This window comes from Sus scrofa, chromosome 14 (assembly GCF_054392235.1).
Source record: "Sus scrofa isolate SSC_HxYL_T2T_F1_AM1 chromosome 14, Sscrofa_HxYL_maternal_Yorkshire_Landrace_v2.0, whole genome shotgun sequence".
NCBI lineage: Eukaryota > Metazoa > Chordata > Mammalia > Artiodactyla > Suidae > Sus > Sus scrofa.
Genome location: NC_139396.1, coordinates 87355345 through 87372346, shown reverse-complemented (window position 1 = coordinate 87372346; position 17002 = coordinate 87355345). Strand labels below are relative to the sequence as shown.

Here is a 17002-nt window from a genome sequence, read left to right as displayed (position 1 = left end):
GGATATACAACACAAGCATAGACAATAATATTAGAATGTCTCTTTCTTTTGGAGTTGCTAAACTGGAGCTGCCTTTTTCATGTCTCCCAACAGTTGGAGGAAGCCTATCTGCAGTAGAAGGGAATGAGGCCCTTCAGAAAAAAGAAATGAGAAAAGTCTAGGAGACACGTGCATGTATACATACAACCACATGTACATATACACTTGGTATCACTGTTGACTACTTAGATTCAGCTGATTTTAGTACAGCTCTTTTTTTTTTTTTTTTTTTTTTTTTTTTGGTCTCTTGTTTTTTTAGGGCCGCACATGCAGCACATGGAGGTTCCCAGGTTAGGGGTCTAATCGGAGCTGTTGCTGCCGACCTATACCAAAGCCACAGCAATGCCAGATCTGAACTGCGTCCGTGACCCGCACCACAGCTCACAACAATGCCGGATTCTCAACCCTCTGAGCAAGGCCGGGGATCGAACTCGCAACCTTATGGGTCCTAGTCAGATTCGTCTCTGCTGCACCATGATGGGAACTCTGATTTTAATCCAGCTTTCATCACGTGTATTTACTAATCTATTAACACACTATCCCCCTTTTTATTAACTGAACTCTTTTGAGTGGAATTTCTTTCCATGCACTAATATGTATGTGTATATATATTTTTTCTGGCTAACTCATTCACAACCCTTAGATTTCAACTCTTAGATTTCACTTGTTACTGGAAGCCAGCTTATATTATAATTACTTGTATAATCATCTCTCTCCTCTCATTCTACATTAAGCTTCTTGAGGACCAGAATCACTGCTTGTCATTGTCTATCCCTAGAACTTAGTACAAGGCCTAGAGCATAACAGGAACTGGATAACATATGCGGAATAAACAGATAAATAATTGTTATAGCTATACCGTCGCATTTAAGTAGATGCCTGGCAGTAGATACTTGGTTAGAACCGTGACTTTGGGTATCTGCTATGAGTTTTTGATTATCACCATTTCTAATACCAAGAAGGGTTCTTTGTGAGCAGTTATACAATGCTTCTCATAGTTTCCAGGTAACAAAAGCAAAGGACATGGCAGTTTCCAGGTTTCTTCTGGGGGAGTCCTTAAGCCACAGAAAATATATATTCATTAAGGAGATTCTGGTTCCCTCAGAATTCTTATGTCTGTGGGTCTATGGTCTAACTGTATTGTCAGAACAGACTTGGAGAGCTCCTGGCTTGGGTAATTAAAAGGGAGTCCTCCTCTCTATCGATGAAGTGTCACATAATACTTTACCCATTAAGATGGCTACAACTGCAGGTATCTGCTGCCTTCGTTTCCTGCTCCATTCTATTATTATTCTAGCTCATTCTGCCTTTTTCAACATATATGATATGTGAACCATTGAATGAACTACAAAACATGCTGCTTATAGAACTGTATCTATTAGATTTCTAGATTTTGAAAAATCTAAGTGAAGAATAACGACCCACTTAAACTGCCTCTGTGATCTAAGAATAACATGAAATTTCTTGGAAAAGGTGAGTAGGAATAGCTAGAAACAATTGTTAAATTCAAAAACACAAATTCAATTTTCTTTAAACTAAAACCCAAGAAAAGCATGAGTATGATTTATTTATGTTCTCTATTAATAATTAAAATTAATATTTAGCAGTTATTCTTAGAGGCAATTTTATGCATTTTGTTATAATCAAGTATCCACAATCAAGAAAAAAACTAAAATTTGTCAGAGCTATTTAACTTGAATGCTTGCCTGAGAGTTAAATCTGGAACGTTTATGTGGTGTTTGTGTGGCCCTTGTTTGGTCCCAGAGCCCCAAGGTCAGCATGAATAATTACATTAGCAGGGCATGCCCCTGCCTCCTCTATGAATGGTTGTTAATTAAAAACGAGGTATTTGCACTAAAGGTTATCCGACACTGTTTTGCTTAACTTGCTTCGGTTAATCCTTTAGAAATCCATGAATGGTCTAATTTTTGAAGACCAAATATCTTTTCTTTAAGGATTTTTTTTTTTTTTTGGTAGTTCTACTCAGCTTGGAGAAAATACAAAAGACAATGGAAAATAAATGAGCCAATCCTTGTCTACTTTCTCCATTTTATCTTTCCATAAGCATAAATGTCACCTAAATATATCCTTACAATGAAGAAGAAAGGCACCATTGTGTAATTAACAAAAGGAAAAGAGAGTTCTTTATGAAATTTTTTCTTGATGATTCTAAATATCTGCTTATGCTGCTGTTGAAGCCACTCTCATTTTCCCAAAGTTTTGCTGAATGGATGAGATAGGGCTGTATTCCAAACAGATAATTATTGCAATGCTGTCATACTATATGATGTAAGTCTGAAATGGAAACGTTTTCAGTGAAACTCTGTCAAGTGACACCTAGTTTAAGCAACTGTATGAAGAGATTGCAAAGAAGAAATTTTAAGGAATGTCAAAAGCAAAAAGGGTTCCTTGTTTTACTTCAGCTCATTTAAAAGGCCAGCATTAGAAAAAGTACCCCAATGGAGTGTGGGACATGGTAACCAAGGTATTTATGAAGCAAGCAATTTATAAATTCCAGAAAAACAATACTATGAAAGATAGAACAGCTGGCACATTCCATCCAGTTCTTAATAAAGACAATATAAATATCCCCTTATTCACTCTATTTCTAACCATGGTCACTCTTGTCTCTTATACTTCTAGGCAATACAAGCCTCCTCAAGGAGTTGAGAATTGAAGAAGCCCCTTTTAATGATATCTTTAGCTTCCTTAAGATGTTCTCTTACCCAGGATTCATTTCTAGTCATTATAAATATGTGATTACATATAAGGCTGTTTAAAAGTACCTCACTTCTCACTGCGATTCTATGCACTGTCACCGAATCACTTACGTGTATAGACAGGTATGTCCTCATTATACTATCTGCTGTGTAGAAAAACAGCACAAGATCCTTGCCTTCAAGGAAATTATAGTTGGATCATATTAACCATATCAATCCACAGGAAATAATTAGAAAACCACGTAACATGGTATAGATTTATGTGCTTATTTGTGTGTTAAGAGTAGTCAATATTCAGCAAAAGAAGACCAACTGGGATAAAATAATAGAATGTGACTGAAGAGTCTGTCTAAACCCTTCCTTTGAGGTGCAATGCAATTAAGGAAGGTTTGCTTCCTTGAGGAAGTGAGATTTGAATTAGGCCCTAAACAATGAGTAGACTGAAAACAAATGTGAAATTAGAAGAGATTTAACTGAATTAGTTTATCTCACTGTCCCTGGTTTTATTTGTATGAAGACGTACATGATCTATGCAATTGAGCTTTGTCAAATAACCCATAAATACATAAAGTATATGTAATTAGCAATGCTTTTAATGCCAGAAGACAGCTTATTTTCTTAATCCAATGCTCCCTTTATGTAATTATTCTTTTTGCAAACTACTAGTTGGTTATATTAACACTTCAGTAATCTTGACAAGAAGTTGCTTTAAGCAGTTAAAGATCCAGATGCTGATCAGCATGCATTAAGTGATTCAGCTTAATTAGTTCCATCTAGATAAATTACTTACCTCAGTTCCTATCACAATTTCTTCCCTGGTAGAGTAGAACAGAAACTCATATAGCTTGTAGTGTTGAAATAGGCTGAAATACAAAATAAATGTGAAATTCAAATAAATTTATTTTGTAAAAAAAGCAGTGTGTAAGAATGTGCGCACACACACACACACACACACACACACATACATACATATATCTGGCCATGCCCACAGCATGTGGAAGTTCCTGGGCCAGGGATCAAACCTACACCACAGTAGTGACCCAAGCTGCTGCTTTGACAACAGTGGATCTTAACCCTTTGTGTCACAAGTTAACTCTCATGAGAATATTCATTAAAGGAAAATTGTATTGACCAAGCTAAAGACATTAAACACTGATATGCAGTTATATGCAGTTAGCCACCTTCTTTAATCCAAAATAAAGTGCCCAGAAATTATAAGAAATTAAAGATTTATTTTTTGAGACATTAACAATATAACATATTACCTAAATGAATATCAGTAAATTAATCTGTGATGAGTGGATAGATCTGTGACAAGGGAGCAATTAGACTTCATCTTGATTCTTCCTGGCTCATAACCAAACAAGGCACTGGCCAAACTTATACCAAACATCGCATTCTTTTTCAAGTTTTGCTCCAAACTGGAGTCAGTTTCCTTTGGTATGAATGGCACTGAACTCTATAGTCTACTTCCATATCAATTATTTCTCACATACTCAAACTGTTTAAGATTAAAATAATATCTGATAATAGCTGAAAAATGATGTAATATTAAGTGAAATACTTTTTAGAAGATGTCTGATGTTCTTGAAGAACATTCAATTACACATCAAAGAGAGGAATTAATTTAAGAAAGAAAATTTCTTCAGTTCCTACTCTAAAGACTAGGTGGTCACTGTATAAAAACTATGAAGAGTCAAAAGATAGGAGTTTCTTAAAAAATACATTTCTAGTGAGTTTAAAGATCTCAGCAATGTGTTATTGAGAGTTAAAAATTTACTGAAGGGCTGACTTTTAATATCCTGTTTGTGATAATATTTGAATTTTTCTAATTCTCTTCCTGCTGGTTGGGAAAATTAATAGACTCATAATACAGCAAAATGCTGAAGAACAAAAAATTGTCTTAGTGGTTTCTCTTTCACTCTGGTGCCTTTTGCTATTTAAGAAAATTGATTTTAATATAACTGAGAAATTAACATTTGCAAAATGTAGCTACAGAGCATGTATAATAATGGTTTCTCCTGAATGCTGTAATGGATCAAAGTTTCAATTCATTTGAAATCAATGAAGAAATCCTCAGGCAGCTGGGTCTCTCTGAGTTATATTAGCAGTTGATCTCACTACTAACATAATCCATTAAAATGTGATGGGTGTGCAGACTCAGTCATGGGACTTTTTGAGGGAGGAAAAACGCTTGTACATTCAAATTAGTCATCAACATTCAAAAAACTCACTTAGCTTTTGACATTACTCTGATTTGTTGGCTAGAAAATACATCAAGATTAGTGAAGTTTGATGATTCAATGAAGCAAAATAAATTCAAACTCTCCTTCCCTTACATTGGGTTACCTAGAGAAAGCTTTAAGGTTAAAAATATTACACTGGTAATAACTGACTTTGAGTAGAAGAATTAAAAGACTGTAGAGTATTTTGGAAATAGCTTGGCTTCTTCTCAGCTAACCAGGGTAAAATTTTCCTTTCCCCAACTTGTGCCACAAATGAAGTTAATTCATAAATCTTCCTTCCCACAATTTTATAATCTTTCAGACTTACTCTCCTCATCGCATATATTTATTAGATTGTTTCATGCCAAAAGAGAAATTCACTTCTACCAATGAAAATAAAATGCATGACTTGGATGCAGCAGTCAAAGATGCAAGGTTGGGCAAAGCTATGGTGAGACAGATGAGGGTCATGCAGGCTATGGTGAGATGGATCAGGGCCTTTAGGAAGCACTTTACTCAGGGACAGGTCAAATCACCTCCACTGCCTCATTCTGTCCCCCACTATGGTTGATGTTCTCTAACTTTACCAAGGAGCTATTAGATGGCTCTGCTATGGGAGTGCATTTTTTCCCCTCTTCCTTTGGATTTCCAGCTGCTCAAACCCCTAGACTATTTTGTCAGACATCTTGCCTTAGTCCTAAATCAAAGGAAGAATACTCAGAATTAAAACAGGTCAAGATATTTGGCTCCATGGCAGGGAGTGCTCTTGTGTAAAGAGCGACAGTGTTGATTTTCTTATATTGAGGATATGCCTTCATTTGATTTTCAGGGATTATGTAGAATACATAATGATACAAGTGTTCCTGAACCAGGTATAGATCTAAATGTTGTCTAATATTAAAAAGCTACAGTAAGTACTTATATTTGTTATGCTATACAATACATACAAATGTAGATTACACAGTACTCATTAGCAATGTTAGGGAAGAATTTTGGTATTAGTTTTTTCAGTTCACAGACACATCATATAAAAGCATCGTATGGGACTTCTCTCATGGCTCAGCGGGTTGAGGATCTGGCATTGTCATTGCTGTGGCTGGGGTTGCTGCTCTGGTGTGGGTTTGATCCCTGGCCTGGGAACATCTGTCTGCCACGGGTACAGCCAAAAAAAAAAAAAAAAAAAAGGCATCATGTGAAATTTCAACTTTACTGTCAGTTAAGTTTTGTGTGCTATAGGTCATGTTCCAAAAAACGCTCTCCCAAAACTGACTAAGGCTTTTACTGGTTGAGTAAACTTAATCATCAGATCAAACTGAAACATTTTTATACTTTTGATAATTAAGATAGCTCCATACTTATCAAACTTTTTTGTAGTCACTAAAATGAAAAGTATTATATGATTTAACTGCCTTTAAACTTACATTTGTGGACCTATGAGATATCCTGAACAGGTGTTGTAGAAAAACACATTTCTCTACACAATGACAGTATCAATTCCAGAAATCCTACTTACCAACTGATACATTATCTTCTGTGACAGAGTCACTTAAAACATGTAATTTCCTTGAAATTACAATATGAAAATTTAACAGCATCAAAAACTAGTTCTGATTTAATTTGGCTATTCTTTGAATTTTTTTTTTTTTTTTTTTTGAGAAGACTAGGTATTTTGGGTATGTGAAGTTACCCTGGTTAGGATTTAAAGGTGACTAACACTGGCATCCCCTCCTCACTGAACCGTTTTCTGACTGTCAATAAAACGTCAAGAAATGCATTAATGAAGATGTGATACATGAGAAAAGAGCCCCATCTTTCATCATTCAGAAGGTGCATGGGTTTTGCTACTTGGTTAACTGTCAGTCCTTGGAGCCCATTACAAACCTCCTGCACTTAGAGCTCAGCTGAAAAATGTGTTCTGCAAGAGAAACCTGGTTCAAATAGAGAGAGAAAGGAAAGAAGGATGCTCTACAAATGTGCAGAGAACTGCCCTTGCCCAGTGATATCCAAACCCTGACGGGCAGAAAGAGCCTGGGGCATAGGCTCTCCTCCAATTCCAGATTTCCATTTCCTTCCCTCCCCCACACAAGGATGTCTCCTTAATCTAATTGATATGAAGACTACTGTGGTTTTTAGTGAGAGACACATATTAGGAGGTCTGTTGTTATGTTAAGCAATCATATTATATCAAATGCTATTACATAAAAATATGTCATACACCATTAATTCATGCCAGAAACCAGTATATAAACCTTATCATATTAAACACATTAATTTTTAAAAAACTTCCAGACTACAACCAGGATCCTTGCCAAGCAAATCATAAGCATGTCTAGAACATCATGCAGCACCATTTATTTTGGAATTTTAAAACTTAAAGTTGGAAAGCACTGCAGTATACAGTAATAGAGGAACAAAGATATTTTGCAGAGCTTTTAGTTAGGCAAAAGAAAGATTTTTACCAACACTTGTTTAAATATTTGCTAACTTTATAAATGTCCCTTGGGAGAAATGCATGACTCTACTGCAGACCTTGTGACAAAACATATAATAAGACAGATTTCTCAGTTCACCAATGAAGAATCACTCTAATAAAAATACTCTCCCTCCACCCACCATCACTTTCTACGCAGAAAGGAAGACTTAATGAATTTAAAATTGGTTAATAATACAAAATATTTCAGGGCACATAATAAATTTGAGGAAGTATATACCTAAATCTCTTCAATTTCTAATATGAATCACTTAAACTAAATGTTTAAATGGAAATAAATGTTACTCTTTGAAATGTAAAATTTTAATGTCAAGGTCAACTACTTGAAGTCTATTGTAATCAAATTTGAATAATTAGAATCATTTTATTAAGAAAAACAGTATTAGAGACTCAGAGAAAAAGAAATCCTTAGGCAATTTTAGATGAAACTATATTTATAAAACACAAACCTTTTTTTTAAGAATGCAAGTTTAACCAAAATGTTCAATGTCCTGGTTTTTATTTATTGGGTGGATGATCTGAATATACTCTAATTACTGGTTGGGGTTAGTTATTGCTAAATTCTGTAAATGTTTAACCTTATTAAAAACTGAATTGGTTTCTATTTAATAGACATTTTCTAGAGAACCTAAAATGAGAAATAAATACTACTGAAAAAATCCATACCTGACTTTTAAGTAATCAACAATAGCATTGGTTTGTTTTATATCAAAGATATTCCACTCCTCATTTTTTTGTGAATGGGATGGCCCTATTTCAGCCATAACTTCTCCAAGCCATTTTATGCTGTCTTCTAAGGACATACGCAGTGCTGAAATAAAATCCAGAGAAATCTTAAGCATCATTTTATTAGATGTTCCGGAAACAAAATAATCCAAGATCCCCTTAATGTGCAAAAAGGTCCTTTTTCAGTATTAGTAGGACAAATGGTAAAACTATTACTGCTTTCTTATGCCAATTAATAATGATATTTTTTGTAAAAGAATATCAGTTGACACACTCCAAAATTTTAAATTACCATAATACTATACAATTGTCTAAAAAATATTTCTATTTTAAGATATTAAAAAAATTCAATCTATCTAAAGATTACTTTAGAATGGAAAAGAAAAGAAAAGAATTTTATGATCTTAGACTAAGAGTATAGATGGAAATGACACAAAGGTTTGTTGGGTCAGCTGATAAGGAAAGCCAACGTGATAGAGTCAGCCACTCTAGACAGCAGAACTGAACTCAGAGCTGAAAATGTAAATGAACAGAGAGAGTCAACACTTGGCTTTAGCTGATTGTAACCATGTGGGAATTTGGGCCTGAAGATTTTCAATGGATGCCAGAAATTCGGATTTTATGTAAAATATCAAGATTTTTTTTTCCTTTTCCAAGCTACAGACATAACTTATGTAAGCTTTTTCTCAAACGTATTCCTGATGTGGTGGTGAGAGCCAGATGACACTGCAAAAAAAGAGTGACACTTTTGCTGTACAAAAGCTTTTCAGTTTGATTAGGTCCCAGTGGTTTATTTCTGCTCTTATTTCTGTTGCTTTGGGAGACTGACCTGAGAAAATATTCATGAGGTTGATGTCAGAGAGTGTTTTGCCTATGTTCTCTTCTAGGAGTTTGATGGTGTCCTGTCTTATATTTAAGTCTTTCAGCCATTTTGAGTTTATTTTTGTGCATGGTGTGAGGGTGTGTTCTAATTTCATTGCTTTGCATGCTGCTGTCCAGGTTTCCCAGCAATGCTTGCTGAATAGACTTTATTTTTCCCATTTTATGTTCTTGCCTCTCTTGTCAAAGATTAATTGACCCAAATGTCCATCGACAGATGATTGGATTAGGAAGATGTGGTATATATACACAATAGAATACTACTCAGCCATAAAAAAGAATGACATAATGCCATTTACAGCAACATGGATAGAACTAGAGACTCTCATACTGAGTGAAATAATTCATAAAGACAAAGACAAACACCATATGATATCGCTTATAACTGGAATTCAATATACAGCACAAATGAACATTTCCACAGAAAAGAAAATCATGGACTTGGAGAACAGACTTGTGGCCATCCGGGGGGAGAGGGACGGAGTGGGAAGGATCGGGAGCTTGGGGTTATGGGATATAACTTGGAATGGATTTACAATGAGATCCTGCTGAGTAGCATTGAGAACTATGTCTAGATACTTATACTGCAACAGCACAAAGGGTGAGGAAAAAAAATGTATACATGTAAGTGTAACTTGGTCCCCATGCTGTACAGCAGGAAAAATAAATAAATTAAAAAAAAAAAAAGAGTGACACTTGACACCACCATTACCAAAAATAAACAAGTCAATGGTTATGGTCTATTCTTTGCAATTGAAAGCAAACAAGCAACAAAGTAAAACTATCTTCTCTGGCATCTGTCCAGCTGAAAAAGTAAAGATATGTCAAATGCCTTAGACTTAACTTTCATAATGAATAGAGTACAAGCATTAACTTTACTCTTCTTTTTCTATTGGTTATATTATTCTCATTTTTACTTGTGGTAGGCAAATATTATTTACGATACAAACATGGCTCCCCATGTCCTGAAGATGAATCTAGGTAACTGAAGTGTCCAAACTGTCTTTTGTTTGCTGACAGGTGAGGTATGTATGGACACAAGACCAAACAGCATGGGGGTGAAAAGGTGAAAGGATCTAGCAAAAATGAGGTTGGATTGGCTGCTAGCTGGAGGCAATGGTCAGCAGGGGCTTGACTGTCTGGATAAGGGCTTAAGGGAGAACTGTGCTGAAAGATGTTAACTCCACCTTCCCAATCCCAACCAAACCTCTTTTTCTTAGGAAACCACTAGTAAACTTTCCATGTTTTTGTTTGGATTTTTTGGAGAGGTAGAAGGGGAGAGTGCAGAGGAGTTAGAAGAACACAGGCCAATCTTTGGATCCAGTTACCTCTGGGTTACATAGCTACTTTTTCTGGGATATAAGTGCTTGGTCCCCAAATTACTAATAAATGACAGTAAAGTAATTTAAAAATTTGGAAGACACTCTAAACACTAACTTGTAATTTGTTTAGTCTGGATTCTTTTCTATGTGTAGGAATTAGAAAAGAAGCATAAACATGTATAACAATTAAAATCTGGATTCATGAATGACAACTAGTCCAATTCTCATAGCCTCCTTCCAGATCTTTTTTTACATCTATCAGAAACACAAATTATTGCTGGATAACTAGGCTTTCCTATATTATTCTAAGTGAAGCTCAATTATAGAATATTACTTTATCCATAATAAAATTCTTTTGAAAATAAGAGTAATTTCAGAAATGAAAAATCTGTTGGATAAAAGCAATTTAGAAATGAATGGATTACAATCTGAATCATTTTATTAATAAAACGGTATTAATTACAGATGCAGAGAAAAAATTTAGATGATTATAATTCTAGATGTTATTATACTTATCCAAGCTTTAAAACAGTTTTTCTATGTCTAATGTCTTTCTATAGATAATGGCATTTATTTATTTATTTATTTATTGTCTTTTGTCTTTTTAGGGCCATACCTGCGACACATGTAGGTTCCTAGGCTAGGGGTCCAATTGGAGCGGTTGCTGCCGGCCTATGCCAGAGCCACAGCAACTCCAGATCTGAGCCATGTCTGCAACCTACACCACAGCTCATAGCAACGCGGAATCCTTAACCTACTGAGCGAGGTCAGGGATCGAACCTGCAACCTCATGGTTCCTAGTTGGATTCGTTTCTGCTGCGCCAAGATGGGAACTCTGATAATAGCTTTAAAAACTAGGAATGTTATCATTTCACTACGTAACTGAAATGTTTGCTCTTTTAAAAATCACATTTAGTGATGTGATTAAAATATGAAAGATTAACCAATTAAATAGTAAAAGTTACTAGAAATAAAATTTTTCCATGAAAATTCAGGGTAATGAAAGAATACACTAGACTTATAAAAGACTTAGATTGGTACCTCATAACTGCCATTTATTAGTTAGGTGATCTGAGTTTCATTTTCCTTATCTGTAAATGAGAATAATACCAATTTTCAAAATAACAGTGCCTTGTGAAGATTAAATAAGAAATGCATGGGAAACACGTGGTCAACTAAAAAGATACATACACAAGTGTATAGTGCTTCTTGAATTCAGCCCAAAGCTGGGCAGATTTGATGCACAAGTCAGAAGGATGGGCTCTTGCTTACTGGGGTTCAGATTTAACCTCTCTGAATCTCATTTGTTTTTCTCATTTTTAAAATGAGGAGATGGAATTTCCATTGTGGCTCAGTGGGTTAAGAATCTGACATAATATCCATTAGGATGTGGGTCTCACTCTGTGGGCTAAGATTCTGGCATTGACATAAGCTGCATAGGTCATATATGCAGTTTAGATCCAGCGTTGCCGTGGCTGAGGCGTAGGCCTCAGCTACAGCTCCAATTCGACCGCTAGGCCAGGAACTTCCATATGCTGCAAGTGCAGTCCCAAAACAAAAAAGAAATAAAGTAAAATGAGGGGAATAATAGAACTATCTTATAATGCTCTGACACAGTGACACAGTATCTGAAAAGCAATTAATTGACACAGTATCTGAAAAGCAAATGGCACTGTGAGTGACACAAATTAATTCTATATAAATGCTAATTATTATTATTATCATTTCTATTTGGAGGAAAAACAATTCAATTTCAAAGAACTAAAACGTATTCTATGGTTGTTTCCTATAGTCATGTTATATAGAGGAGACTCAATCTAGGCCCATTGACCTGGATGGAGGCCGGATATTGAGTGTATCTAATACTCTGTATCTTGTCCTTGGTCAGGTTCTGGAAAAACTAGACCTCAAAATACATTTTGTTAAGGTAACTATACAAATCCTATGTTTTATAATCTCTTAGTTTGATCTACCTTGGTTCCAGGTGTGTTGTCTGCTGAATGTCTTATAGTTAATGCAGTATAATCTGAGACAAGAGACAGATGAGAAACCTAGTCAGTATAAAATGCAGTCAGTATAAAATGCAGATATTAGAACTTCGTAATAGTCGACCACAACTATAGTTCACAGCACAGACTGCTCTTCAGGGCTTTTTCTATGAAGATGTTGCTCCAGAGGGGAGTGTATGCTAGGTGCCCAGGACGTCACCACCTCTGAGTTTGAGTATAACCATACTTTACTTCCTTCCCTGGCACACTTGGCTAAGATTCCATTCTTGCCTGATGATCATGGATAACCTTGCTAGATTGAAAGGTTCGAGGGGATTTTTTTTTTTTTTTTTTTGTCCTGCCAGAAGGAAACACTAGTTGCCTTGCTTTTTTTCTGGTTAGGTTTTACATATATGTACTTTCACCCTCTCATAGTTTATGTGTACTTGGACGGGTCCTGCTCAAGTTTTAAAAAATCATTTTGGAACTGGTATCAACAATATAAAGTTTCACATAAAAGGAATATTCTTGAGTCAGTTATAAGTTATGGAAAAAGTTTAAAATGGAAATTTCTTGTCAAATTTGAAATATGAGATCCATGAAATTTTTAAACTTTCCTTTATTCTGTGCCTAGTTTGCAAACAGTCAGCTCGGAGGCTGCAAAGGTTAAGTCTGTTTATGCCATATATTTCCTTTTACAATTTAATTCATAGGTGATATATTCACATGGTTTAAAAAATATATTCAAAGATGTGACATGAGAAGACCTCCTCCAATCCTATTGTCCATGTGCCCAGTTCCTATGCTCTTCACACAGAAAATTTTGATTAGTTTTTTCTGTATTCTTTCAGCATTTCTTTGTATATATTATAAAAACATGAATTCATTTTTTCTCTTTTATAGATAAAAGAATACAAGTCTATACCTTGTTTTACTCAGTAACAAATTAGGATACTTAGAAAACTTCCTCATTCTTTCCTTTTCTTTGTGCCACAGCCCTCATCATGCGGAAGTTCCTGGACCAGGGATGGAACCCGCACCATAGCAGCAACCCGAGCTGCTGCAGTGACACTGGATCCTTAACTCACTGCCTCACAAGGGAACTCCCCTCATTCTTTCCTTTTCACAGCTGCATAGTATTCCAATTTAGGTATAAGGTAATCCCTACAGATAAACTTGTAATTTTAGAGTAGTTTTTAGATTTATAGAAAAGTTGAAAGAATATTACCAAATTCCCAGATAGCCCATAAAGTTTTCCAATTTAGGTACAGTATTCCATAGTATTCCAATTTAGGTATAAGGTAATCCCTACAGATAAACTTGTAATTTTAGAGTAGTTTTTAGATTTATAGAAAAGTTGAAAGAATATTACCAAATTCCCAGATAGCCATAAAGTTTTCCCCATTGTGAATATAGCTATGATGCATCTGACACAACTAATGAGAAAATATTGATATATTATCATTTAAGTTCATATTTTGGATTTATTTATTAAAGTATTTTTCTGTTCCAGGATCCCCTCTAGGACACATTATGTTTAGTCATCATGTCTCCTTAGACTGAAATGTTTTCTAGACATTCTTTCTTTTTAATGGCTTTGACAGTTTTGAGAAGTACTAGTCAGATTCCCTGCAGTATGCCCTTAAATTAGAGTTTATCTGATATTTCTGTCATAATTAGACAGGGGGTAAGGGTTTTGGGAGAGGAAGACTACAGTGTCATTCTCATCCCATTATATCGAGGGTATTGCTATTGAACATGGCTTATTCCTCAGTGTGTCGGCCTTAGTCACCTGGTTGAGGCTCTACTTGTCAGGCTTCTCTACTGTCAAGCCACTGTTTTTCTCCCTTTCCATACTGTCCTCTTTGGAAGGAGTCCCTGTGTAGTCCACACTTAAGGGGTGGGGAGTGGTGCTTCGACTTCTTGAAGGTGAAGCATCTACATATATTATTAGGAATTCTACCTAGGAGATTTGTCTGTTTTACCCCAGTTAATTTGCAATCACTAATTTTTATCAGTGTGGATTCATAAGTGTTAATTTTGTACTTTGGATTATAATTCAACACCATGTTATTTTGTTCAAATTGCTCTAATTTTGGACATTGGGAGCTTTTTCAGTTGGCTTCTCTGTTTCTTTGACATATCCCTCATCATTTTGATTTGTGAGCACTTACTTTTGGTCACAAGCTGCCCCAAGCTCATCTTTTATGTTCCTCATTCCAGGTCTATGATCCTTTTTCTAAGGAGCCCTGGTTCCTTTATTTGAGAATGAAATTATACACCAAGAACTGGGTCCTGGGTGGTATGCTCCTTGCTACTGGATGTTATTGCTTTTGGGGCCTCTTTGTGAACAGAGCTAAGAAGTATGTGTGTATATGTGTTTACACTTAACAATTTATACATCTGTATTTCTATTAAGTTAAACAAGAGTTCACACTGATTTTTTCAAATGATATTTTTAGTTTTTTGTTTTTTCAAACATTACTGCAACTAATGACTTTACATATATGTCAGGTTACATGTGTGCAAGTGGATTTGTAGGATAAACTCCACAAAATGGAATTGCTACATCAAAGAGACAAATTGAATGGATAGTTGCTAACCTACATTCCACAAGATGGTTTTCAAATGTATACTTCCATTAGCAATATAAGATTTGTTTTATAACAGCTTTGACAGCTGAGAATGCTACCAAAATTTTAGTTTTGTCAGTCTGATATATGACAAGTGGCATTTCTGTGTAGTTTTAATTAGCAATTTTATTATCTTGAATGCTGAACTTTTCATTTAAGAATAATTTGTATTTATTTAGTCATAGCCATGTCATACTCTTCTATAGCATTTTTGGTCTTTTTCTTCTTGCTTCTGCATGCTCTTTTTATATCATAGAACTTAATTGTTTGTTGGTATCTGAGATGTAATGATTTTCCAGTTTCTTATTCTTCTTCTGATTGTTCTTTTGGTATTTTTTTGAGTGCAGACTTTTGACAAACTTAACTATCTTTGTCTTTATGGCTTCAAAATTTTGAGGCATAATTATAAAGGTCTTCCCCATTCAGGTTGTAAATAAATTAACCTCTGTTTTTCTCTAACATTTTTGTAGTTCCTTTAATTTTACATTTAAGTATTTGGTCCACTTGGAATGTATTCTGGTTTATGGATAGAGACAGGTTGGAATCCAGTTTTATTTTATTTTTTTTTCTAGATGGATACCCAGTTGCCCCAATATAATGTATTGAATAGTAAATAATTTCACCACAGATTTGGGATGTCATTTTACCAAATATTGAATTCCAATGCTTGAGTCTATTGCTAACACATTCTGCTTTGTCTCTTTGGTTTGTTTGTACAGTGAGCCACCACTCTGTCCAAATATTTGAGATTTTTATAATACTGCTACTACAAATACTACTACCACCACCACCATTGTCACTGCTACTACTACCACTACTACTGCTACTACCGACTACCACTACCACCACTGCTACCACTACCACCACTACTGCCACTGTTACAGCTACTGCTGCTGCTACCAATACTACCACCACCACTACTGCTATTATTGCTCCTGCTGCGCTACTACTACTACTGCTGCTACTACTACTTACTACTGCTACTAGTATTACTGCTACTGTTGCTACTAGGATATGCTATAGCTTATTATACTTTTTAAAGACAGTTTTTCTGGCTATTTTTATTGCTCTTCCATATTTTTATTATAATCACCTTGCTTAGTAACCTACCCCAGCTAAAAACATTAACCAAAAAATGTCAGTATTTTATTGGAATATTAATATTATAAATTAACCTGACAAGATTCATCATTACGATGTTCAGTCTTTCAAAGAATGTTGATTTTTTTCCTAATGTTGAAAACTTTTTGTGTGACCTTTAAAATGCTTTGACCTTTTATTCATTAGGGCTTGCACATTTCTTTTTAAAGTTTATTCTTACATAGTTTCTCTTTCTTGTTAGAGCATATATTTTTTCTTTTCTTTTTTCTTCTCATGCATGAGACCATTTTTATTGAGTATAATTTACAAGGCTGTGATAATTTCTCCTGTACAACATGACCCAGTCATACATAATATACATATCCATTCTCTCTCAGATTCTTTTCCCACATAGATTATCACAGAACACTGGGTAGAGGTCTCTGTGTTATACCTCAGGTCCCCATTGGCCAATTGTCCCATATACCTCAGTGTGCATATGCCAATCCCCCAGTTCATCCCTCCCAATTCCCCCACCTGTCCACTTCAGTAATCATAAGTTTTTCAAAGTCTGTGAGTCTATTTCTGCTCTGTAAATAAGTTCATTTGTATCATTTTTTCTTTATATTACACATATAGGTGATAGCATAAGGTGTCTGTCTTTCACTAATTTCACTCAGTATGATAGTTTCTAGGTCCAACCATGTTGTTGCAAATGGCATCATTTCATTCTTTTTATGGCTGAGTAATAATCCCTTGTATATATGTACCACATCTTTATCCATACCTGTGTGGATGGACATTTAGGTTGCTTCCATGTTTTGGCTATTGTAAATAGTGCTGCAATGAACACTGGGGTGCGCCTATCTTTTCAAATTATGGTTTTCTCTGGATAGATG

The 17002-nt window shown here is 35.2% G+C and overlaps 1 protein-coding gene across 3 annotated transcripts in view; it reads right to left on the bottom strand.

Annotated features, from left to right (window-relative positions):
* The window catches only part of CABCOCO1 (ciliary associated calcium binding coiled-coil 1), a 125404-nt gene that overhangs the window by 85712 nt on the left and 22690 nt on the right, over positions 1–17002 (bottom strand). For 2 of the 3 annotated variants that reach the window (XM_001924770.5, XM_084997027.1), the window contains exons 4-5: positions 8142–8286; positions 3550–3622 (exon numbers count right to left, since the gene is read on the bottom strand). In XM_001924770.5, the coding sequence (XP_001924805.1) occupies positions 3550–3622; positions 8142–8286 (218 nt within the window). Of the gene's footprint in view, positions 1–3549; positions 3623–8141; positions 8287–12375; positions 12429–17002 lie in introns of all 3 variants that reach the window. The other variant, XM_084997028.1, reaches the window with a different exon arrangement.